Genomic DNA, 26638 nt, shown 5'->3' on the forward strand with positions numbered 1-26638 from the left:
CAAATTACTCTGGGGAGTAGTTATTTCAAAATAGTGACCCTGGAGCATCCACACTAACACTATTTCGAAATAACTTTTTCAAAATAGTGTTACTCCTTGAGGAAAGCAGGATTGCAGATTTCGAAATAAGCAGCCCCTTATTTTGAAACAAAAGGCTTGGTGGCATGGACCCTCAGCTTATAAATTCGACCTAAGGGGGGTATTTTGAAATAAAGCCCTAGTGTAGACCAGGGGCTTAGATACCACAGGAAGTTTGTGGCAGATTTGGATATAGAAATCCTTAACTCCCAAAGTACAGTTCCAGGCTTTAACTTTCCCTTACCCTCTGAATACACAACCATCTTACATATCTGGAAAAATTTCAGAGATCTGTTCTCCTTTCTAGGAGGGCAAATACTAACATTATATACTTAGTCTAAAGGAAAGGCTAGGACTCTTTTTTCCCACAATTAATAAAAATCTACATCCTATGTAAGAAAGGAGTATTTAATCTTTTTACGGTGCAGCTACACAGTGTCCTAAACTCAAAATAAGATATGCAATTTGCGCTATTCAAATTGTGTATCTTATTTCGATTGAATTTTGAAAGAGCGTATATCAAAATTTGGTGCATCTACACAGCTTAACCCTTGTTCCTATCTTGAAATAGTGGGCGCATTCAAAAGATGTGAGGTAGCTATTTCAGGATACTTCTGGTATCCCAAAATAGCCCCGCTGTGTAGACGTACCCCTATTCTAAACACACTACAGAAATATTTGGTTTTCATCCACATATTTGTAAATATTTCATTCATGACAGTGGGATAGTCTATCTGTGATAGAATAGCTTAATCTACATTCATTAGGGTTTACATTCCATTAGGAGTGACAGAAATCTTCAGTGCTCTGTAGGGAGCCCTGTCTGGGGTGTGGTTTGATTTGTGCTGTCATTGCATAAATGATCTCCATGAAGATTTCTGTCTCAAAACACACAGAATAAACACAAATTAGAGCTCCGCAGCTCACAAATTTGTCACTCTTTTCCTTACATGTTTTGCCAAAAAGATAACTCTCAGAAAGGCAATTTCACTGCACTGTCTATCAATAGAGGTTTATATGGAATGTGTGCTGGTTTAGTAATAGCAGTGCTTTCTTCCTTTGCTTTTTAGAATTCTTGGAGTAAATACTGTAAAAAAAACCTGAAATCTCAGTCTGAAAACAAATCGGAAAGCATCATATCTCAGTAATATTAATTGCAAATATTATTTTTCTCCAGACAGATGATCCAATTCTGGGCCCCCATTTAGGTTAAGTAAATAATCAAACAACTCTTGGAGTAAAATGCTGCATTGTCTGAGCAAGAAGGAAAGAATCTGACCCAGAGTTCTTAAAATATTTACATAATCTTATTCTTCAAACAGGAAGATAAACTGTCAGACCAAGCCTTATATTTCTCATGGCAAAATGTGTGCATCAGGTTTTAAAAGAATAATTCTTCACATGCAGTTTGCAACTCCGAGTACTACTCTTTGTTTTTACCATTCAGTTTGAATGTCTAAATTTTCTAGAAACAGACTTTGAATGATTTTACAGATTATTTGCTTGCATTTGTTTTTTATTAATTGTGTTCACTCTTTTCCAAACACTCCAAGGATGACTCATTGAGAGATTGATTGTGTTATGGTTACTCATCTAGGTGAGCCTTTACTCACATAAGTATTTTTATTTATGCCAATACAACTACTCACCTGAGTAAGAGCTTGCCAACATGAATAAGGGTTGCACAACTGCAACCTAAATCTTTGTTGGAATAACTATTTTTTGAAGGCTGCTAATACTCCCAAATTATAATAAATTAGGAAAGCAAAACAGCTGAAGATTGACGCTGTGAAGCCAATGACATTCAAAAGCATTTGGGTCTCTTTAACCTCAACAGCTTTAAATAACCTTTAAATCAAATGTATGCACAAACATTCCTCCTTGGGTTGCCAAGCATCTGTGCCAGCACTGCAAGCAACCTCCAGGGTTATAAAGTTATTTGCACAGGTTTATTGGTCACACTTCTACATCAGAAAACCTGCAGATTGCCTTTTGCCTGTCAGTGTTAACCAATCTGATTGCCGTAATGAACTGTGCTTACAGACATCTAGCAGAGATGGGCACTTATATTTATTACTTTTGATGTGCTTATTATATGAAAAGCTGTAATACCAGACTTGACATTCTCATATATAATTTTTTCTTTGGTAGATCTGTATCTCTTTTCATTTTTTTGCCTGCATCATAAACATTGCTGTCTTCATAAATATTTTTAAGTGACCCAATTTTCTTTCTAGGACTTGACAGTGGTTTATTATAAATTTCACTCTGACATTGAGATTTGAAGACTATTGTAAATAGCAGGGTAGCTGCTAGTGCTTCTACTGTTATTGTTAAAATCCTGTTACATTTCATTTATGGTTCTTATCTATTTATGATCTGATCTAGTGCTGATCAGAAAAGAAAGCAAAACTACCATCTATCTTCAGTTTGTCACATGTGCCTAGTTATAACAATCATAATGTCAGATTTTCTGCAATCTGTATGAAAGCTATAGCAAAAATAAGAAAAGAACGCTAAACAACTTGAAATGTTTAAGTCTGACAATGTGCTATGATTTTTAGTTATGTGGATTCTAAAATGAGCTAACGTCTTGAGCATGTTCCCATTGATGTTAATGGCAAAACTTCTGTTGACCTCAATAAGGATCAGTCCTCTAGCTTACCTTTTGCAGAACTAAACTGTTATCCATATGCAGATGTTCACTTAATACAACTTTATATAATGAAGAGTAAAATTTTACTCATAACAAATAATGAGGGCAACAGTTATTCTCACATTTCTAGTAATAAATTTCCTCAAGTAATTTATCAGCAAATATATGAATACTCACAGGTCAGTTAAGAGTCTGTTAATCCATGAAGGGAAACCTTAGGAACATCTGAAGACTTGTACTGGGAAGGAAACTATAGCAATTCTCTGGTGACTAGCCTGGTAAAGGTCCATCTTTTGTGCTTTATTCTTTTTGACAACTAGACTATGAGTGCTAAATTTCCTAGTGTGATTTTACACTCCATTCCAAACAGCTATGTAGGGTTTAAGGTGTGTGGGAGTTCAGTTAAGTGGGCTTGCATTTTTGTGGAAAAGCACTTTTCAGAGAAGCTGGGTGATTTTTCCCCCCTCCAGATTGTGGAACTGCATACTAAAGGAAGAGCTTGTGTTTTCTTTTTTCCCTTTTCCATCTAAGTGTTGTGCTGGGCCTCAGGAGGCCTACGAACACACAAAACCTCCTACTGAGGCTGTCACTTGACTGACAGCAAAAGGCTTCTGGGGAGATGGACGGACGTGAGTAGGTGGACATGGAAAAATAGAGAACTGAAAAGATTAAATGAAAAAGAGGAGAATGCAAGTACTAAATCACAGCTCTTTACTGGTCTCTAATGCATTCATGGTTATTGCAATTGTTAGCTATGTCCATGTCATGTAAAATAACAACAAATATGCGTCAGTTTTATTGTCAATATCAGATGTTTAACAAGACGTACATTAATTACAAAAAAAATTTTAAACCAGCCATATATGTAAATACCCAAGTGTAATAATCAGCTTACTAATATAGTTTGATAATATTTTGGAATATTATGATAAGAGAGCAAAATAATATAAAAAAATACAAATTTAATATGAAATAAAAAGCATAATATAAAAGTAATATAACGGGCAAAATATTTTAAGTGTCCTTCAGAAACAAAAATCATCCTGAAATGTGTTTATGTGTGTGCATCAATATTTGTGATTTCTAGGCTTGTAAACTGTTCTAAATATTGTGGTCGTGGTTGACCTTGATAAAATAGACATGACTGAATACTTAGCACAACACCATAATTATTAGATGATGTACTTCAAGTGAAAATGGTTTTAAAAGTTTTGAATGTGAATAATAAGACTTAATAACACATATAAAGCAAACCTGGCTATGTTTTGCTGAGCTGCATTAAACTGGCTATCTAACATGATTATAGAGCAGATATGATTAGTTCCTATCAAAGATGAATCACGTCTGATAGTGGGACACAATAATGTAACTAGGCAGGTTAACAACAGAGGAGATCACTCTGTTAACAGTTGGTTTAAAAATAGCAGATTCCAATTGCTGTAACAGAATGTTAAGGGCTAAATTCTGAGATTTTCCTTATTACTGTATAATCTGGAGTTAATTTGACACAATGTAACTGAGAGTAGACTTTGGTCTAAATACCAATTACATATGTTACACCTGAAATGAGTATAGAGTTGTAATAAAAGATACAAAGCAAGGAAATTGTGGCAGGGTTTTTAAAGAATGTTTACTGAGGACCAAACTATTAGGAGAGGAAAGTATGCTGAGGTTTTGGTAGAATTGTGCATGTTTAGTGTAGTCCATCTAAAGTCCCTTTTTTGCATTGTGTGGTCATTTTATGTGAAAGCCCCTTATCCTAATAAATAAAAAAAGGATACTATTACAATAAAATCATTTTTAAATTAGTTAAAATATTGTGTAGCTCAGACTGATTTTCCTGACACTACTACAAAGATTTGTATTTTGTTACCAAAAAGGGAGGCGTTTTTCCTGAACATTTCATTGCTTCCATAAAGTATCCATTGACCTAGAGTAGATCTGTTGGATGTCTCTGAGGTATGAAAATAGAAATAGTCAGGCTGCTTTAATTAATCATTGGCTTAATTTTTGTATAAATAGACAAAAAAAGAGATAAACTTCACCTGCCCCCCACATTAGGCCAAGAAATCTTGTAGATAATTAAGTTCTGGAATGACAACATTTTAAAAGCTGCATTCACTTACAAGCTCTATTTTCAAAGGTCCATTATCTGAATAGCCACTTAAAGGATTTATTTTCTACTGCAAGAATGAAGTATACTAGCTATTAGAATTATCTTTAGGATACTGCTAATAGTGGATGGGAGGGGTTTGGCAGGAACCTGACTATAGCAACATCATTACATAAGCAATATTAACACACTTTAAAATATATATTAGCTATTTAAACATGCTGATAAAAATTATCCTAAATGAAGCCCAACAAACAAAAACAAAACATAAAACAACAATTTAGTCTCTGACTTTGGATGCAGAAAGTTTATTAAAATATTGTTCATAATATATTTTTTCAAGATATTGGCATGTGGAAAATGTAGCTTATTAATCAAAAACAGTTTATATTACGTTTGTGTCTTTTGTGTTCACAGAATAATGATAGTAAGATAAAAAAAATTACAGCTGTAGTTTTGTGAACAATCTTGCATCTACAAGCTTTCTTTGAGTAAACTAGAGTTAACACTCAGCAATAATTTATTTTACATCACTCAACAAATGTTTTTAAAAACAAATGTTTTTAAAAATCTGGATTTGAGCCATTAAGGCAAGAAATTTGCACTGAAGGTATTAAGAGCCTGATCCTGCACTTATTCCAACAGATCTCTGGCAGAGGGAATCAAATTCTGAGCCAATTTTGCATTTCATGTATGTCCAAAATTCCTATGAAATTCAAAGGAAGTTTTGAAGGTATGAGTAATCAGGACTAGAGAAGGAATCCTACTTATACAGAAGTCAGGAGGAATTTTGCCACTGACTTCAATGGGACCAGGACTTCACCACACATTTCTTTGTTTCGTTTTGCCCACTAGACTTAACGATTACAACTTATGTGGGCCCATTTCTGCCAAGATTTAACGTCCTGCACAGTGATTATTGTACTAAGCAGTCTCATTGAAAACTCGAGGTGTAGGATCATCTATTACTTCTAGACTATATTAGCAGAGAGGAATATAATAGGACAGATTCTTCATTCCACATGCCACAAAACTCATTAACCCCCAATATAACTTTATGCATAGAGTAAGCTAAGGATGAACTTCCAATCCTTATCTAAACTAAACCAAATCTTAAATATTTTAATTATTTCTTTAAGGTGCAAAGAAACAAAGCATTTCTAAAGCCATTTGCTTCCAATGCAAATAAAGGGTATTTAGAACCCCAGCAGAGTCTTAATTAGCTAGTATTTTAATGCATTTTAAAGAAAAGCAATATATTTTAAAACCTGTTTAATCATTGATTGTGTGAGAAATGTTAAATAAAAAATATTATAATTGGTGTATATATATATTTAATAACATTTTGCAAGCTGTCACATTGGAATAAATCATTCTGAGATTTCTCTTATATTCTCTTTTGAAAGAAAGGAAATTCAAAAGAGAAGTTTGGATAATTTTAAAACAAATATACTTTTAAAGAGCACTGTTTACCACAACAACACTAGTTAATAAACCAAATACACAGGGATCTTTAAAAGCATAGACTTATTGTAAATATGCAATTAGATATCTTTAAAAACTCTCCTAGTGGAGATTTTTCAAAGCTGTGCCAGGGATCAGCCACATATACCTATTAAAATCAAAATCTTCAGCCCTGTTTTGAAAATGTCAGTGCATTCTATTTTTAACCATTGTCAGGAGGCTTGGAATCTCTGTTTAAAAAAGAATAAAATAAATGTGTATATACATGTGAGTGCACGTGTGCTTGTATTTGTGAATCTGTCTAACCACTATGTTCCTTAATGTTCAGAGAATGAAAAATAAATGATTTTTTTCCTATAGATTGTAGCACTTCCAAACAGCTGTTACATCAGTCCTTCCAGTGAGTATTACAGACTCCTCCTTCTGCAGATTATTTGTCGGATGTAGGGGCTATTTTTTTCTTTTAAAACTCACTGCATGTAACTGAGAAGAATGCACTGATTTGAGGCAGCTGCAATGGGAAAGGTTTCATTTAACATTCAACATGCATATTCCAAAGAAGTGGGAAAAAAGTCATATTACTACAGTTTCATTGCTTTTTTAAAAAACTCCCACAGGCTGCTGTCCATGTACATTAAAAAATGACTGAATTTATATCTTTGCAGAAAACTGAGGGCCTTATCCTCAGGGGACATTCCTACTGGTGTGCAGGATCAAGCCTTGCATTCATAAATGACACATGGAAATTGCTTTACATTTGTTTATTGCGTGTCTTTTACCTGAATCATTTGGAGGGGGAAGAGCAGGTGGTGATGGCAGGGTTGGTTGGAAAATACCTGCCATTTGCTGCAATCTTGCACAGTCTGAAGTGTGAGGAGAGGTGCAGAAAGAGGCAGAGAACCTGCAGACATACCTTTGCTGAACAAAGGAATAAAATTAATCTATGGCAGTGTCCAGGGATAATTTAGCAGCACCCAGAGAACAGTATGAACTTTCCCAGCAGCAGAGAAATGCACCCTCTTCTCCTTCCAATTAGAACACTGTTTTTGTTCTATAAGATGGAGACTCTGGTACACATTTGGGCTGGAGTCCTTTTAAAATTCCAATTAAGGCAATCCCCCTTTTTAATTAATTGTAAGAGAGAGGGGAAAATGCCACTGGAAAACTCCTTATTTCAGTTACATGTATGTGCAAATATTAAATGCTCAGTTTTAATTTTTTTTCTACTTTTTTGTTACCATCTTCTTTTCCCCTTTGGAAAAATGTGAGAAAAGCCATTTTTCTGGCTTGTAGCCTGCAGAGGCTGCAACTAGTGAGCTGCTAGCTTCTAGCAATAATGAAGGCTAAGGCAATAATAAGGGTTACTGGTAATTAATAACCCCGATTTTAGTCCCTTTGCCAGATGACTATTAGTAGGCAACCCTCTCTCCAAAACCTCTCTAGCCTTCAGAACTATCCCACATGTGGTGATTACAACACTTTGATCTATTGTGGGTTTTCCAGCACACTTACTTACAGAAATGATGGCGCTCTCCCCCTGATAACGCACCCCTGCAACATTAACCTTTTGAAGCATTAAGCATCTGCAGGGAACGCGTTGCATGGATTACGCGACCATTCATTTCTGGACACCAGAACATGATGTGGACGCAAACACCTGGACAAAAAGAATTCCCATCCTTTGACTTGTCACGTTGACGTCTTTGTCTGGGTGCCCTCGCTAGCTTTCGGTCCACCAGGTGGTGCTGTTGGTTTGCGATGAAAACTCTTCGCCGGTGAAGGAGACCTGTGCTTTCCTCCCCAGTCTGTGCAGCCAGCCCTGAGCGCGCAGGATTGGTGAGGAAATCCCGACCCTACGCATTACGGCACAAACAAGCAAAAGGACAAGAAACTGCAAACTTCCCTCCCTCGTCCTGATTAGGGTAGGATGCTCCAGGATAATACACATCCAAGAGCACGTCCTCTCCTGGCGAGACTCAGCTGTTCAGTGAGGCTGAGCCCCTTACCTTAAAACGAATACCGGTGCGTGTGTGAGCGAGTGTCAGGCTGTTATTTGCAAACAGCAGAGGAAAAAAACACCCCCTGCCTTGGCTTCTGAGGCATGGTGCTATTTTTGCAATGTGCATCATTGTCAATGGGGTTTAGTGCTCACTGACCAAGTAAGAGAAAATCGGTGGCGACGCCGCAGCTAATGACGGCGGTGCGAGGAATCACTGCGGGTGGATCGTGCACACTGCGCCTCTCTTCGATTTTTCTATTTGTGTGTCCTCCAAGGAAATCGCTGGACACAAGAGAAGTGGCGCGACTTTGAGGAGTTGTTCGCGTCAGGGACTTCTCATTCCTCAGTGCCCTCCTGCTAGTGACAACCTGCGCCCTTCGCCATTTCTCGTGTAGTTAGTTGTTCGTCAGTCACTCTTTGAATCCCCCTTTTTTTCTTTTCGTTGGAGTTGAGGTAGATCGCGCGACCAAAATGTGACATTTTTGCTGGATTCATGGGGACAGATTAAATATTTTACTCCAAGAAAGAGGTGGGGGGGGGAGGGAACAGGGGGGTTGTTTTTTTGCTTCCCAAGGAAGAGACACTCACTCCGTCTTGAAGCACATTACTTGTGCGTGTAAGGAGGATTGGGGGCTGCAGGCGGAATCGCATGAAATTAACAGCTAGGCCCTACCAAATAAGTAAATTCGATGTACCCCTTTTGTGCATCACTTCCCTTTCCGAACCTAACCAAAGTGCAATTCAGAATAATACAGATCGCTCCGAAACAAGTCCCGCTCCCTCCGCACTCAATTGCTATGGACTTTTGCTCGTGGGCTGAAAGTTTTTTTTAACCCAACAAGCAATCAAACCCCCTCAGGCCGTTAATTTTAGGGCAAATGTGCTAATCGCAGTCGCCCCGAGGAATCACCGCCAAGAGATCGCTTGTTAGCGCACAAAACTCAAGCCGGGGCTGAGGAGCGTCGCAGTCACCTCCCCGTTTGCCAAGCCTGGAGACAAGAGCCTTCCTCTACCCAGGCCACGGCTGCCTGAAGGGTGGCACGGACCCATTCTAGCCAGTCGCCCCGTGCGGAGGAGCCCAGCCCAGGGAAGCAGGTGGGGGCGGGGCCAAGCGGGGCGGGTTTGGGCGGCGGGGTAGGGTCTGAGCTGGGACCAGCGGCTCCGACAGGCGAATGGGCTTGATGGACGGGCAGACGTCAGCCTCCCGCCCCGCCCCCTTGGCAATGTCTACAGCTTGCTGCCCTCCCCATTGAAGCATTTATTCCACTGGGATAGAGGCGGCTGGAGCGGCGCTGGCACCGGCGAGCCATGGCTGGGATTGTCTATTTCACCCTCTTCTCGCTTCTCTGGGGGATCTGCGGCGCTGTCACCGGCTCCCGGGTGTACCCGGCCAATGAAGGTACGGGGCAGGGGCAGCCGGGCTCTTGGGGCAGGATCGGGCGCCTGGGGCAGCGCGAGGCCGGGGCGAGTTGCAGCTCTGAGCAGCGCTGCGGGCAGCGAGGGGCAGAGCTCACCCCCCCCCATCAGAAGGGGGCATTGCGGGTTGGGAGCCCGCACCCGCCCGCGCGGGGATCTAGTGGGGCGCAAGGACCCCCGGGGCTGCAGCGGGCGTTGCCGGGGCTGTGCGGGCTACCTGCGCCAGGGACTCGGCTCCCAACGGGGTCGCGCGGCGCCTTCCTTGGACACTTTTTGTCCCAGCAGCGGGCGAGTAAAGTTTTAGCCCCGCGCGGGCTGCGGTGGCTGCGGCGCGGGGCCCCCTGCGGCCGGGCTGCCGCAGACTTGACATGGGAGCAGCGCCTGGCGTGTGGACGGGCTCTGCATAGGCGCGTGGGGGAGCCTGGCCTGGGTTCCGGCGCGGTGCGCACCCCCCTATGCCGGGCACCGCTCCCCTCCTCTCTCTCGCTGGGACCCGGCTCGGAGCGGCCGAGACTGCAAATCACCGAGTGACACTCACATGCGCCGCAGTTTCCCTGCTCCTCCCGCAGCCCCGCTCCGGGGCGGCGGGCTCTGGCGGGATCGCTGCGAGACCTGGGGTCGTTTCTTGCTGGGGGAGCGGCGAGCGCTGGTCCGAGAAGAGACGCGGGGGTTCCCTGCCCTGGGGATGGAGGCGCGCCGGCAGGAGGCGACTGTGCAGGAGTGTTAGGCTTCCGCAGGGACCCACACGTGCGCTCCCCGCATAGACCTGGGCACATCTGGTTGGAGAGAGGCGCTGCTTCCCGAGATTCCTCTCCCAGCCGCTGACATTTAAGCTCTGCTGCCACCGAGGGACGGAGCCTTCTGATAGTTAGCGGGGGACTGCATTGTCCCACCCGCATTCTCCCGAACGCCCCCTGCCTTTTTGAAAATTAAAGGTTTGAAAAGAGGCTCGGTATGTGATTTAAACGCGGATCCCAGCGTTTAAACTTGAAAGAATGGAAGGAGTCGCAGATGAAAAGCTGCTGTGGGTTCTCTGGCTCCTTTCCCCCCACTCCTTCATTTCGCGTCTCCTTTCGATTCGTCTCACGTTTCCTTTTCTACCCCTTATTTTTCTCCCCCTTTTTTTTTTTTTTTTTTGTAAATTGGGTTGCATTGTTCCCTTTGTCTCCCTAATCCACCTTACATTAATCCAAATGGATGTAGCATGTTTTTCTCCAGGGGCAAAAAGAAGAAAGAGATAGTTACAGGACTATTTTAAAATGTAGCTAACTGGCATCTTAAATCTACAACATCTGTCAGGAAGGAAAGATGGAAGGGTAGGAGAGGATGATTTTTAATTAAAGCCAGTTAAAAATGTTTAAAGATGCCACCATTGGTCCTTGACAGCTATAAACAGACAGATTAATAATTGAGCCCTTCTTTTCAATGGGGTTTGCCACTCAAATTGTCACAATTGGAGTCTTAATTTTACAGTGCCTTTAAAATCTGTGGCTTTGCAGGATCACTGTGTTTTTTTTTTTAAAAAGACCAAGTAGCTGGAATGTCACCTGGTCTGTTTTGGTGGCTGAAGGTAACTCCATATTTGGTGAATGATCTTGCATTCTTTGCACATACCCAAAATCATGCTACCTTTGGGAGTTTGGGATAGTGCAAGGAATCAAAAGATTGGGAATCTCTTAAAATCACCTGATGCACTATTCTCTCTTATAACTGAAAAGTGTGTGTGTTCCTCTATCTATAAATACAAATGGTGAACTCCAAACATTTTTTAAAGGGCAAACACATTTTCCTGCAAATGCAGAAGACTATCCAAAATGCAAGAACAGTGTTATCTGACATGTCTGATGTCACATGTGCTGAATGTCTAAGCAATGTAGTACACCCGCCTTCTAAAAAGTATTCAGCTGTGTATAAGTGATGTCAATATCAAACTGGAATAACAAACAATAGGGTGTTATTTTGTTTTGTAGGGAATCACATACAAGGTCACTTGTAGCTTAGCCATATTCAAGAATCAGAAATTCTGTATTCATCCTATATTGTAGTAAACAGTATCTTTCCATTCTTTCTGCATAGCCTAATGTAAAATAACAAGGTTTACACAAATATTTGGGAGCTCCTCATTTCTTATATATCTTCTATCAAACAAAAACAGGTTTGAATACTAACATTAGATCATTATTCTAGGAACAAATTTTAACAGTTAAGTAAGTTAAACATACTCCAGGTTTAAAGTGAGAGAAGATCTAGTCAATGTAGATATTCACATAAATGAAAAAGCTTGGTTGAGATGGAAGTTGGATATGGTCATACTCTGCATGTATGGAAATGCTCAGGTAAATACTGTCTGTTATATTGACCTTTCACAACTAGAAATTAATCTCTTTTGTTCTGTCTTCCTGCAGTTACCCTATTGGATTCTAGATCAGTTCAGGGGGAACTTGGATGGATAGCAAGTCCTTTGGAAGGAGGGGTAAGTTTTGAGTTGCTATATGATCAAAAGGATAAAATGGAGTGATTAGTAAATTTCTGGAGAGTCCTAATGACTTGATTATTGTTGATTGTGGTTGGGAGGTCAGATTTCTTCTGTTGCCCATGAAGTGAATTACACTTTGTTGGAGAAATCCTATATTCTTTTCACATAGATTAAGAAACCAAAAGGGGCAGAGGAAGGGTTTCAGAATTCAGAGATGGGTCAAAGTATGGACTTAGATGCCTATTTAAAACTGAAATACCAACAAGAAATGTGATCTGGCAGCCAAACTGGAATCCACCCTTGTAATTGGTATATCCATGGACAGTCTCTGTTCTATTTCTAAATTGAGTGTGTGATGTGGGGGAGAGGGAATCAACGGACTAGATACAAGACAGACCTTTCTTATGGTGTGAAGGGACAGTAGTTCAATAGATTTATTTTAAAGTGAAAACATTTTATATTTTGATCCCGGCACAGATAAACCCCAATCTTGGGGTTTTGTTTTTTGTTTTTAAGGATTTTTTTGTTGTTGTTGTTCACTGGGGAAATCATATGAATTTCTGTGGAGGACCCTAAAAATAGAGTAATAACCAAGAGGATTGCTGCACCTTGTGAAAGGAAGGCTCCTGCATTTGGGATTGGAGTTAGGGAGATTTCAGTTTAGTCCCTTGCATGCAAAACCTTCACTACTAATTTAGCTAAATATTTGTTGACACAAGCTGGCTGCTACCTTCAACGAGCCTTGTGGGGCGTGTTGCAGAGCACCTCTTCTGAGAAGCTGCGGAGACCCCTTAGAAATCCCAATCCATGACTATATAGGACTAGATAAGCACTGAGGATACTTTGCATCTTGAAGGACTGGACCATTTGAGACTGTATTACACTTTTTTCAATCAGAACCTTTCTCTCTACAGGAAATTGTAAAATTGAACAATTAAAAATGTTAGCAAAGTACACCCCATCAAATTTAAAATACACTCCAATTCTTTTAAAATTAAACAGCTAAATTAAACAAGCTTTCTTAAATACAAGCATTCTATTGCTAGGTCAAAGTGATTGAAAATAAAAGGGCTCAAAGTTAAGTAGTTGTATAAGTGGATTCTTCTAGTGCCTTAATGAAACATACTGTAGATTAACATTTCCTCTCTCCCTCTCATTCTCCCCCCCCCCCCCATAAGAAGGAAAGGAAACAGTAGCAAATGGAAGGAATGTGAGGCTATTATTTTACTGATGCATTATGCATAAGCTTTGAATTAACCATAACATGGGAAAATGGAGGATTGTTTTGCCCCCCATTGTTGTTCTGCCTGAACTTGACTGTAGAACGCTGCACAGTCCCTGAGACCATTTTTTAAAGAGAGGGGGAGTGATTGGCAGGCCTCTGGCGGTGTAGACAGCACACATTCACTGCTGATTGCAGGCAATTGCCCTCATCTTTTGACAGTGGGGAAAGGTACAGCTTTATCTCAGTGAGAGTCAGGCTTCCTTGTTAATTCTATACCCTGCAAAGGTCAATGATTCAGACAGAGCCTTTTTTATGCTTCACCAAGGGGTATCTGCAGTGTAGATTAAAATATATTAGAGTCTTTTAATAAGTCAGTTGCAGAATTGATGACCAAAGAAGCTCTGTATGTTTTTAATACTTACCTGATTTTTCCCCTCCCTCTTCATCCTCTTTGATGGCTCCTCAAGTTTGAGAAGGAAATGAGTACTGTTTTATTGTGGACATGACTGGTTTCACTAAACTGATTTACGTGCATTCTATTTTTAAGCTGGTAGTGAAAAATTTAAGAGTACATGTTTGTGTGATAGAGTGCTTGGAAAGCAGTTCTTAGTAGTTGATAAATTTGCAGGCTATTTCTAAGCAATTGAAAAGAACCCTCTTCTTTCTTTTATTCCTTTTTGAAAACAACCCCTGAAGTACAGTCCTTCCAGGCCAGTTTTTTTTAAACCAGGTGAAGCTTATTGTATGTTCTAAAAAAATCCCCATGTTATAGATGTACAACAGTCAGCTCTTTAGATGCTGAGCATTTTATGTGTTAATATGAGGTGCTGGAAGTAAAAATAGGGCATTGACCATTGAATAGAACAAACCATTTAACCATTATCAAAAATAAATAGTAACCCTGGAGGAATTACAGGATTGCATTATAAATTTAATTAACAAATTACTCTTAAATTTCACAGTTAAGAGAGATTCTGTGCCTGGAATGCTTTTCGTGTGCATCATTAAGCCGCTGGAAGAGTTGGATTATAAAAGTTCAGTTTAGCTGGAAAGCAAAAATGTATTTCTTTGCCCAGACATTTAGAGTTGCATATAATTGCCAGTACTTGGAAATGTAGGAGTCTTAATTGTCTTCAGTGGCTGACAGATTAATTTTTTTTAAATTAAATAAGAGATGGGTTTTTTAAAGGTTGTGTATTTTGCATTGAAGTCCTGATCCAACACCTACTGAATTTAGTTGTCGTCTTTCCATTGACTTCAGTGGGCTTCAGATCAAATCCTATAACTACATCGTCTATTGTGAATATGCTGAAGGAAATCCCTTTGACAACTCTTTATTTCCCTTTTTCTTCCCTCCGTTCCCTCCCCCCAACCGCTCACACACTATGGAGTGCAAACCATGGCAAGATAAAGAGAATGGAAAGTGATGGATCATAAGGATAGCATGTAACACAAAACTAGTTTCACGGCAGCTGTGAATTAAATAACTTTATCTGGTTACTAACTCCATGTTACAGTTTACATTGATAGATGACTTTCCAGTTTTTCCCTTTTCTGCAACATGGAGTGACATGCTGTGTATTGATTTTTCCACCTACCTCCCTCCTTTTTATTTCCCAAGTATCTCTAGGCAGAAACTAAAATATTACCCTGTTTACTACTTTTAACTCCTGGTACTAACTACGAAAGATCCATAACCAGATTTAGCTGTGCTGGATGCTTTTAAAGAACACTTGCAAAAGAGCAAATCTTATACAAAGAATGCAGGCTATTATATACTAAGGCCCACAGTGTTAAGTATTAAAAAAAAAGAAGTATAAAACTGTATATCATTGTTTATCAAAGCAGTGCCTTCAATACTTTTCAAAAACATTTTTAGGACGACCCTGGAAAGTTGTATTATAACAATTTTTCCAAGCATAATTTTCATGTGCGCCATTGTACAGCTTGGAATCCGAGCCAAAGTGTAGCTATTATCTAATACAAATGTTTAAAAAAGGATTCCCCCCTCCTTCCTAATTCAGCAGAACCATGATTCTTTTTCTGAAAAAGAGACAAAAGAAGGCCTCTGTGGTGGCTTTCTTTTCTGCATTATGTGATTATCATAATCTCTAACATTTTTTAAAGCTGTTACTCACTGTTTCCTTTCTTTTATGGTACATTCATCACACTTTTGCTGAAACATTGGTTCACACACACGGGAGCCAGTTGCTGACTCGAATATAGTTAGCGAGTTCAAGGATTGAATTTGCTCATATGCCATAGTTATGTTGGTTTTTTTACTCCTCCTATTTTCCCTTCTCTTCAGGAGAGGGAAATCCCTACATCAATGCAAGTTTAAAGCATGTTACTGTATTATCACGTTAGGGTTTATTTAACTGCTTGAGGTTTCTAACTCTCGAATGGTATGACAAATGGGGTAAATAAGAGTTTTAATTTTTGGTCTCTGGAAGCAAAGTGATGTGAAGCTAATTAACTGATAATATCCTTATTGCATTCCTCCCTTCCCGTCTTTAACAATCCAAGGGCAAAATCCTGCCCTCTTTGAAATCAATAGCAAAAATCTTACTTGACTTCACTGGAGCCAGAATTTCACCCCAGGTCTCCAGTAAAGCAATAGATACCCATTTGTACTATTGCCACTCCAAATTGGGGAAGATTTATTGGGGGCAATTTGGTTGTAGCTGGTTTTTGAAAGCTTAGCGAAATGACACTAAACAATCCTTCCATGTGAAGACACTGGATAGGGACTCTGGAAATCTGGATTCAGTTTCAGCTCTGGCAGAAACTTGTGTTTAGGCAACTCACTTTTTTTTTCTCTCTCTGCCCCAGTTTCACATCAGTAAAATAGGAATAATTAAATATTTTTCCTGTCTTATAAGATTGCACACTCTCCAGTGCAAAAGCTATTTAGAAGTATGTGTTTGTTGCAGTGCTTAACAAAACCAGGCAAGATCTGGTTGTATTACTATAATAAGGGATTGTTGGGCTAGTTCAGTGTAACTTATCTTTTTGTTTGTTTTAAAATATTTGTTCTGAGATTAAAATTAGGCTAATAATATAACTTGATTTTTCCCAGTAACAAATTGCTTTTTTTTTTTTTTTTTTTTTTTTTTTTTTTTAGATACTTGATGTAACACACATGATTTGGTTTAATGACTTTTCTGTAACTGAAAACAAATGAAAGCTGTGTGCTAACGGGGAAGTGAAAGGATTAATTGTGTAGTGAATAGCTGATGTACCTTTAACAATTATGTATTTTTTCACTTTGGTTCTTCATAGTGGGAGGAAGTAAGCATTATGGATGAGAAAAACACTCCGATCCGCACCTATCAAGTCTGCAATGTGATGGAACCGAGTCAGAACAACTGGTTACGAACTGACTGGATTCCCCGTGAGGGGGCTCAGAGGGTATATATTGAAATTAAATTCACACTGAGAGACTGCAACAGCCTGCCAGGTGTCATGGGAACTTGCAAAGAGACTTTTAACCTTTACTACTATGAATCAAACAATGATAAGGAGCGTTATATCCGTGAGAGCCAGTTTGCCAAGATTGACACCATTGCTGCTGATGAAAGCTTCACTCAAGTGGACATTGGTGACAGGATCATGAAGCTGAACACTGAGATCCGTGATGTGGGCCCACTGAGCAAGAAAGGGTTTTACCTGGCTTTTCAGGATGTAGGTGCCTGTATCGCCTTGGTTTCTGTCCGTGTTTTCTACAAAAAGTGCCCATTGACAGTCCGCAACCTGGCTCAGTTTCCAGATACCATCACTGGAGCTGATACGTCCTCTCTAGTGGAAGTTCGTGGCTCCTGTGTGAACAACTCAGAAGAGAAGGATGTGCCAAAAATGTACTGTGGGGCAGATGGTGAATGGCTGGTACCCATTGGCAACTGTCTGTGCAATGCTGGCTATGATGAGCACAATGGAGAATGCCAAGGTAGGACCAGTAATATTGCACTCTTTATAAGGGCTCAGCGTGGGTAATTGAATCAGCGGTTAAAGTAAATGGAGTAAAGCCAGTAATTAGCAGCCCCTGTGGGATGCAGTGGGACAGAGGTGTCTAATGGGAGAGTGCAGTAGCTCCAGGTGGCAAGGCTAAGTTTATAATACTAACAAAACAAATGATCACAATAAGCAGAAAGCAAAACACATTTGCTAGCAGGCACTTAGATATGAATTAGCTTGGTATAGCTACCAAAATTGGGTGCAAAAAGTAATACTCAAATCACCATCATTTAAAGATACAAGATCTCTCTTTCACAAGCTAAGTTTGTTAAGCAGCGGAAACAGTAAGATACAAATATTCCTTTTCTTTTTCGGGCTGCAGTAGAGAACTTTCCTATTAAACCAAGAAAAGAAACCGTCACAGAAACTTGGGTTTTATTTTGATAACGTTAGCTCCTCTGGAAGTGTATGTCTTTGGTGTTTCACTTGTTGCAAATTTTTGTGTTAAATGACCCTTTGATGTTTGATACTGCTGCCTTTGTTAAATATTTTCATTTCTCAGAGGGTCTCTATTGTTGTCCTTACAATGGAGGTGCTAGGATACTCTTAGAAATGCTAAAAGCCTCCCCCCATCATAGGCCCTGCAGAATTAGGGATTAAAGTTCATATAAAAGGCAGATTATCTGCAAAGAGACTTACATTTTCCCCTAAGATTTTGCTATTATTTTATAAGTAAACTATTAGAAATCTTGGGCCTGATCTTCTAAACTCTTACTTGTGAGCATAAATAAAGATCCGCCTTAATAGCTTCTTGTGCAGATGAATGAGCCCAATCCAGCAAGGTGCTGAATTAAGTTGCCTTATTCTCTGTTTGTCCATTATGATCAAAATCATCAATCTTCTGTTTTGGTACGTGGGCATTTTTCCTAGGGTAAATTTTATATTTTGGTTTGACTGAGAAACAAGCAACTTAAGTGTGTGTTTTTTTTTTTTTTTTTTTTTTTTTTTGTTTGCTAGACCAGTGTAAGAGAAGAGCTATTTTTTCTTTCAGTGTCATACTGAAATTCTTTTAAATGATGATTTACAGCCAATGTGAAGTTCATTGTTATGCATTGGAATTAACGGTTGGCAGGAAAGCAATGCTAAGCACAAACCTCTGCCTTCGTTTGGAGTACTTTCATTTGGAGGAAAAACATAAGCTATGCTTATCAAGTACAATGGGCTGGGGAGAGAATTGAAATATAAACTGCACAATGGTAAGGTGCTCTATTTACAGTAAATTACTCTGTCTCGTGGTATGTTGAGACAGAAGCTTGGAAATCTTTGCATGTCACTAAACACACGAACCTGGCTGTTGAGGTGACTGGGAACTATAGCAGAGCATCAGTGGCTGGAGAGGTTTAATTATTATTTTGAAATGGCCCAATAACTTGTAGGCAGGGCTCCTTGACATTTTTACAGCTCAATTTGTGGGAGGAGGTGAATGGAAAAAGGCATCTTAGTTTAGTTCATGGAGATTATTTTGAGTTCTCTTCAAGGGCTACTGGGTCAGTATTGGGTCACATTGACGACTGATGATCTATATCTGTATCATCTATACAGATAATATCTAGCTATATTATTATCTATAATAAATTTTAGCTGTTGGCTCAGATTTGGTGAGCTAATTGCATGAAAAATGCTGTGTTGCTCCTGGGAAGTCACTTGGAGGCGTTTTACTGGTGGCCAGGACAGATGGTGGGGCAGTTTTGGAATAGATATTGGGAATTAGTGTCTTCAGCCAGATTCCATATAAACTCTCTACTGGACCCATGGGAGTTGAACCCAGAAAACCTCCATTTCCTCAGTTAAAGAGAAATCTGATGTGGTCATGTATAAAAAGGAGAAAGAAACTTGTGTGTAAAGCTAGCCTGTTGAAGCTCTTTTCCGAGGATGCAAGCCATCAAATAATTTGAAATAGTTAAAGCCATTTCATCACTGGCTATTTGTGGTTTCCCTTTTGGCACTGCCATTCCCAACTCAAGAGTAGTTTACCAGGAAGTCCTCTGATTCATGGAATTTTCAATAAAGTTCACAACTGACTCTCTGTTGCTTTCTACTGAGGTTAAGGCCACTGACACTGCTGGAGATGTTCCCCACTTACCATTTCCATAGTCCAGTTAATTTTAGAGTTTAGCAATTTTGCTGCTCTTGCAGGTTTTGTTTGGGGAGGGTTAAGAGGTGGGAATGCTTCCCATGGATGTTGAGGGGCTGGTGAGGACTGACGAAAGATCTTAAGTCTGCAAAAGCCTATAAAAGGACACTAGCCTATGTCTGGAACCTCAGGAGCAGGTTCCACCCCAATTGTTTTTCAATGGGTTGAATGTGGCAGGACAAATACAAGAGTAGGTCAGAGGTCACCCATTTCCTCATCCATCTTTCTCCTGTGATCCTGAGGTCAGAGTTGATTGATTAAGATCTTAAAAGTTTGACAAAGGCTTGGTGGGCAAGAATAGTCAGGGTGGGACATAGGGGGGCTCCCCTGTTGTTGTGAGATCTAACGCTGGTCATCTGCTGGAGACTTCAGAAGCCTTGGTGACAGAATTACACTTCCTCTTGCCATTCTCCTCCCAGCAGTATATGCTAATGGAGGCCAAGCATGAGGAGACATGTCAGAGTTTATAAGGTGACGGTTGGATTGCCCCAAAAGCAGATGCAAGTTCATTCCAGCTCCTGATCTTGAATAACATTTTCTGAGCTGATTTTGTTCAGTCTTTGGTGAAGACCACCACAGAGTTAAGCAACTCTTCTTTCAAGGAGAATGCATGTTTGCAGTTAGCAGCAGTTTGAACCTGTTTTACGTGGAGCATTAGAACAGGTCAAAGAAAGCAGGATATTTTTTTGTGTGTGTGTGTGAGACAAGTATTGCAAAAAATTTTGCCCCTCTTGTTGGAAAATTTTGTGACAAGCTCTCCAGAGAATTGTTCTGTTGAAAACTTGTCATCTGTCAAAAAAACAAGGAAGGGGAAAAAATAACATCTTAAACCTTAACTCAGGAATTTTGCAGATATACAATGGAACACTGGAATATTTGACACTGACACACACACAGTTGATTAGCTGGGCAGTCATCTTGCTCTCATGATAGAGTTTTCAGCTTTAACAGAAAGAAGACAAACTTACCATTGGGTCGTCTTCCCCCCTCTCCTCCCTTCTCTCTCTCTCTCTTGTTCCTGCTCCCCTCCCCTCCCCCCCAGCATTTGTGGTCAAGGTTTCGGAAGGGAAAAAAAAATCATAGGAAATATTGTTAATGAAACATGAAGTTCTTACATCATGACCTATCTCAGGGCTAATGTTACTGTTTTTGGGTCAAACCTTGGTCGGGTGGTTTTTTTAATGTTTCTTGAATGTATTATTGTGATATACATTTTGTTACAGAGGAGTATAGTATGGTTTGTAATTTTCTTATCACATTAAAATGTCTGCCTATATTTTGGGAGGGGAGCAAAAGGAAAAAAATAGATTATAAAAGTAATAGATCAGAACAATCCTAGATGGTTTCAATGTTGTGAAATTACAAATCTCAATTTAGACTTGCCACGTAATATAAATGTGTGACAATCAATAGTTTTAGTATATTTTGCGTATTAGTTTTGAGAACAAAATGCTTCATCTTCATATGTGCATGCTGTTGTGAGTTCTGAATAGGTCACTTGGCAGAAAATCCAGCATTGTTTAAAATGTGGCTTAAAGCGTTGCCTTTTCATATTCTTGCCATTTAGGAATTTTCCTTCTTACCTTTGATAATGGCAACCGTTAAGAAGCAATCACCTGAGTAATATCATTGCTTTTATCTCTAGCTTTGAAGGACAGCTGTGATCATTGAGGAAAAGCAATTTATTTTATATCACAGGATCAAAGTTTAATTATTATTATTTTTTTTCCTGTAGCACATTGTGCAGATGGAATGAGCTGCTAGGGATTTTTGGCAAAAAATTGGCCACAACCAAAACAAAGGGCAATTGTGGAGGTTCCTTAGAAAGGGGGAGAGTTTAGTTCACTATTTAAAGATTTTGCAAACTGATTTTTTTTCCCCCCTCAAAAAAAAAAAAATTGCTGGGGGGGTGGAGGCAGGGGAGCTGTAACTAGATTCAATCTATTTGAACCAAACTAATTTAAATACTTCACTCTATAGAACGAGTGATTTGAATATACTCTCTTTTAGCAGAGCCCACCACATCCTATAAGCATAGCTCCTTATATAATTTTGTACCACAGTGTGGTGCAAGATGTCCAGTTAAATATTTGGCAGACTTAAAATTCCCCCCTTAGATGTAAATATAAAAATTTCCATTAAAATATTCCTTGGCAGTATCTGTGGGTCTGCTTCCATTTGGAAACAGTGATAAAACTACTACTCATTTATGTGAGAGCTGCATCTGATTGTTACATGGGATATTATTAGTAAGGAAGCAGGATCAACAAACTAAAGTTCATCAAAACCAAACAAATATTTTTTTTATTACAAGATTGTATAGCGATGTTCTGTTGCTTTTTTGGAAGTACAAAGGGGGAGGGGGGAATCTATTGATTAAAATTTCCAGACCCTAGCTTTTGTTTCATGCAGTGAGATCTTGGCTGTCAATGTGTGGTGGGTTTTTTTTTAATCTGTATCATGGACCAATGATCTTAGATTTTTATAGTGAGAAGAAATGATTAAGGAAAAGCTCAGCTGTACACTTGTCTCTTTTGAAACTCTGCTTCCTTCTTCCCCCCCTCCCCAGTTGTGATCTAAATATCTTCTCTCATTTCATCCCATAATGTTGCATACTTTCTATAAGTTTTTGGGCAGGGGACAAGGTCATACAGTTTTATGAATCAGACAATTAACATTTCCATGACTAAATAGACATGTTATGAATATTCAGAGCCTGTTTCACCTCCCTGGGAAGCGAACATGTTGGTTCCCTTCTCTTTACTCCCATTAGAGACTAGGAAAGTTCTCTGTGAATGGGGATTGTCAGCTGTCTGGCCAGTTTGCCTTCTGCATGCAGCAGATTCCTTATTTGCATGTTTTGTATACATCCTCATGCAAAGTAGCACACCCATTTCCCCATTTCACAAAGGAGATAAGAGCTTCCTTTGGAAACTGGCGGGCCAAAGTCTCCTTCTGTTTAGGCAGACCCTGAAGATTTGGATTTCATGCAAATTAATTCCATTTTGATTTAAGTTCTTTCTTTAAGAGACAGAGAGGGCAATATTTGCACAGTGTTCTTTTTGTATCCCAGCTCTTTTCCTTTTAAATGTGGTCGATAGTCCCTCTCTACTAAATGCAGGAACCCACTTGCTCATTTCTAGTTGACTTGTGGGAAAGTGGCTGTTGAAACTCTCAGGCTTATTTGTAAACTGATCACTTGAGGTGTTTCTAGTTTGTTTGTTTTTTTTTTACTTGGGGAGAAGGATGCATGTTGTTGGCAGTGATTTTTCTCAAATTGTTTGTGGGTGACTTTTTTGTAGCTTACATCCTCTCCAACTTCAGGAACCGGAACTTTCCAGAAGTACGAGAATAAGTGTCTGGAGAAGACTCCAATGCAAAGGGCCAATTCAAATGTGGTATAATTCCTTTGACTTCACTGGGCTTGCCACAGGAATGAACTTGGCCCAGAATTATTGGGTTGGAGAATGGAGAGGAGTCCGCTTGTAGTGCTTGCGTAAACTTGCACAAATGAAACTGCTACATTTCTGTATCAAAAGAAAATAATCTCTTAGGGAAAAAAAGTGTCCTCTTGTCAGCTTCCTAATTAAACATGGACCCATATATTTTGGTTTAAGTATCTTTTCCCTTTTTATTTTTTCCCTTTATCTTTACATAAAAATTACCTTTGGTCAGCAGTAAAGCTGAGACTCATTAAATGCTCCCTAAACCTAGACTTGTTTGGGATGAATTTGTTGAAAGGTTTACTGAGTTGTCAGAACACATGCCGCATGCATGTACTCTTATTTGTTTAGAAAACACGGCTTTTCATTTTGTGATTTATAAATCAACATTATGAAGTTCGGACTGTGGCCATGTTAGGTGCTGCATTCTATAAACAGATTTTTTGTTGTTGTAGATATAAACATATTGGACATTGATATGCCATTGGTGTTTAATTTTAAGATGATTTCACAGGGCTGTAACCTGCCTAGTGTCAGACTGTGACGCATCATTAAGCAGAGGCAGGGGTGTTTAAAACAACAACAACAAACGTGCAGAAACTTTGATTTTAGTCTGGTGTAGTACTTAAGGAAGTGAGATGGTGCAGTTCAAAGTACAATTGGAATGGACTATTAGGGTTAAATAATATTCAGAGGCAGTACATGGTTGGTATGTAGTTCTTGAGTTAACCATTAGTGCCAAGAGAAAATTCAGCGTGTTTTCCCTCCCAGGACACAGTTAAAGTAGCATTTGCATTATGGTAGAACCTGGAGGCCTCAGCTGAGATCAGGGCCTTGTTTTGCTGTGTCTAGCACAAGATGCTCCCCTACCTCAACAACCTTATAATCTAAATACACAAGGTAGGCAAATATGGGGGAGGAGAAGAGGGGAGGGAGTAATGCTGTTCTTGTTTTAACAGCTATGGAATGGAAGCACTGAGATAAGTAACTTGCCCAAGGTTGTACAGGAAGTCTGTGGCTGACCATGGAACTGAATACAGATCTCCTGAGTCCTACTTTAGTATCTTAGCTGTCAGGCCATACTTCCTCCCTCAAACAGATCTATGCGTCTCAAAAGAGAACCTAGGAACAGTTTCCTAATATGTTACAGATTTCCATCTGCTTGAAATCTTAAATTACCACTTGAACTAAGTTAGCTGATAATAATCAATTCTCTTGTATATGCGAATACCCATCCCCAATACAAGACTGCAGTACAGTGTCTTAATTACCAAGATAATCCTGTTTGCTTGTATTTTTAAACTATGAAGCGCTGGGTAATTATTCAATTCTTAATAGAAGGCAAATGGCAATGTAAACAATAATTAGGATGTTAGACAGACTAATGTGCTTCAAAGCAAATTGGATTTTTTTTCATACTGTGCAGCATGAAGTCCTATAAAGCTAACAATTTAGTGGCAAGGAAACAAGTTCCATTTTGTTCATATTTTATGGTGCTATCTCTTCATGCCTTGTTTCTGTGAATAACAAGTTTGTCCCAATGAAGCTGCCTACTCCAGAGCCAAATGTCTCTTTAACAATAGGCGCCCTGCCGTTTGCCATTTGGCTATGCTCTCCAATGGCTGCAGATTGGCTCTTTGTCTCCTTCAGTTCCAGGGACTCAGAGGTTACAAAATACTGACTTCCAAGACCGTACTGACAAATGGTAAATATGGAGAGACCTAGTGCTTCATTAAGATACAGTCTTGGCTGGAGACCTTTATCTGCTGGGCTTTGTTACAGATAAATGAAAAATTAAGATTTTCCTAGCTACTTTTCTTCTGAATTATAGTTTTCTTAAAGGGCTCTGATCTTTCCTTAGTATATTTTCATAATGAGAAATATAGGGTTATAAATAAGAGATAAGGGCCTGACCCAGAAGCCCACACATAAATCCCCTTTTTCATTGGAAAATTTAGGATCTGGATCTAAACTTCTTAGTTCCATCCAGTCTCTGTAATGGGCCAGAACTGGAACCTGAGCTCCAAAAGCCCTGAACTTCTCTTAACTTCCTACTAGAAGTACATGGGTGACCTGGAAACAGATGCATACACTGCTTTCAGGAAATGTTTTTATATATATTTTGTGTGTGTGTGTGTGTGTGTGTGTGTGTGTCTATATATATATATATATATATATATATAGCATAGCTCAGACCTTCCAAAGTTCATTAACTAAATCTTGTCAACATATCCATTCCTTGCATTGTATTTCTCCACTGATCAAGGACAGTGCATGTGTGTAACAAAGGCATCATTCAACAACACTGCATCATTCCTAAATATTTTAACAATGCTTTTGTCACACATGGGTGGGTATATTTACTGGGCATTCTCATCAGAATCTGAATGAATGCATGGCATTCCATTATCAGCATTTTAAGAAAGGTTCAAGCTTTCATCAGCACTGATGCCAATGGATTACAGAAGTTTGTTTATTACTAGATTAATTTTTATCCTGTGAAGAACAGGAAGTGTGGTTTAAAAATAAACACTGAAACTCTTCAACAGGTTACTTTTTTTTAAACTGCATTATTTCTAAGTGTCTTGCTTTAAAAAAAAAAAAATCCACACTCTTTAAGTCCCAGAGGCTTCTTGCCAGACCAGATTGTGAAAGCGTTAATTAACAAGTCTGTCTTTCCAGACATAAAACATATCTGGCTGAAGAGATGAAAAAAGTGTCGAGCAGAGCTTCTGTGAACTTGGTGCTTGAATTCATTTGTTTTCAGTTTTAAGTGTTTTCTGTAGTTGAAAAAGACATCCCCACTTTGAAAACAGTTTCCTTTTGAAGTGTCCAGTCTGGCAATGATTGAAACAGCCTCCGGGAAAATTAGCATGTTAAAAGAATTGGATCAATACTTCCCCTCTTCCTCCTTCTCCCTCCTTCTTTCTCTTGCTCTTCAGAGCGGAGAGTTTGAGCAGCAATAGAAGTCTCTTGACAGCTGCGCCAGTATGATTCAGGAGGACTGTCGATAAGCAGTATGGGCAACATGGATATGCTGCGATCAAGCTGAGACGGCTTGATCCAGTGCCCAGACTCTTTCAAGGATGGCCATTTGAAAATGGAGTCAAGAGAAATTGACAGCTTTGGAAAGCTCAAGCAGCTCATATAATTATGGAGAGGATTAGAAGGAAAGTGTAGGGAGAAATAGGAGATCAATAAAGGGCACAAGTTGACTGAACTCCTCCTTAGATGTTGGAGTACTCCATTTGTAATGCTTAGCCTGTGCATGTAGAAGATTTCTTTAACCATTTTCAAGAGAGTAGTAAACAAAAAGGGGGTGGACTTGGAGACAGCAACCCCCTAGATAGTTATAATAGGAGACTACGTCAAATGCTTATATGGCGAAGTATGCTTTACAATCTGCATGGCCGAACTGCAATTTTATTAGTATACATCCTGTGAAAAGTAAGGATGTTAAGGAAGAGGTATGTTGCTGATCATGTAATCAATACTATTTGTACCAACAACAGGATTAGTTGATAAAGGGAGGCTCACTCTGGGACTGCTGTGCCTCTACATTTTAAATATAGTAAGAGCCTATTAGCACTTACTGCATTTAAAATGCAGAGGTGCAGCAG

At 39.4% G+C, this 26638-nt stretch overlaps 1 protein-coding gene across 1 annotated transcript in view; it reads left to right on the top strand.

Annotated features, from left to right (window-relative positions):
- Window positions 1–9557: 9557 nt before the first annotated feature.
- Window positions 9558–26638, top strand: part of EPHA4 (EPH receptor A4) — a 141713-nt gene continuing 124632 nt past the window's right edge. The window contains exons 1-3 of the mRNA XM_075937537.2: window positions 9558–9709; window positions 12132–12199; window positions 16710–17373. Of these exons, the coding sequence (XP_075793652.1) occupies window positions 9619–9709; window positions 12132–12199; window positions 16710–17373 (823 nt within the window). The 5' untranslated portion in view covers window positions 9558–9618. The remainder of the gene's footprint in view (window positions 9710–12131; window positions 12200–16709; window positions 17374–26638) is intronic.

The sequence above is a fragment of the Pelodiscus sinensis genome, chromosome 10, assembly GCF_052426305.1.
Source record: "Pelodiscus sinensis isolate ZL-2025 chromosome 10, ASM5242630v1, whole genome shotgun sequence".
Lineage (NCBI taxonomy): Eukaryota > Metazoa > Chordata > Testudines > Trionychidae > Pelodiscus > Pelodiscus sinensis.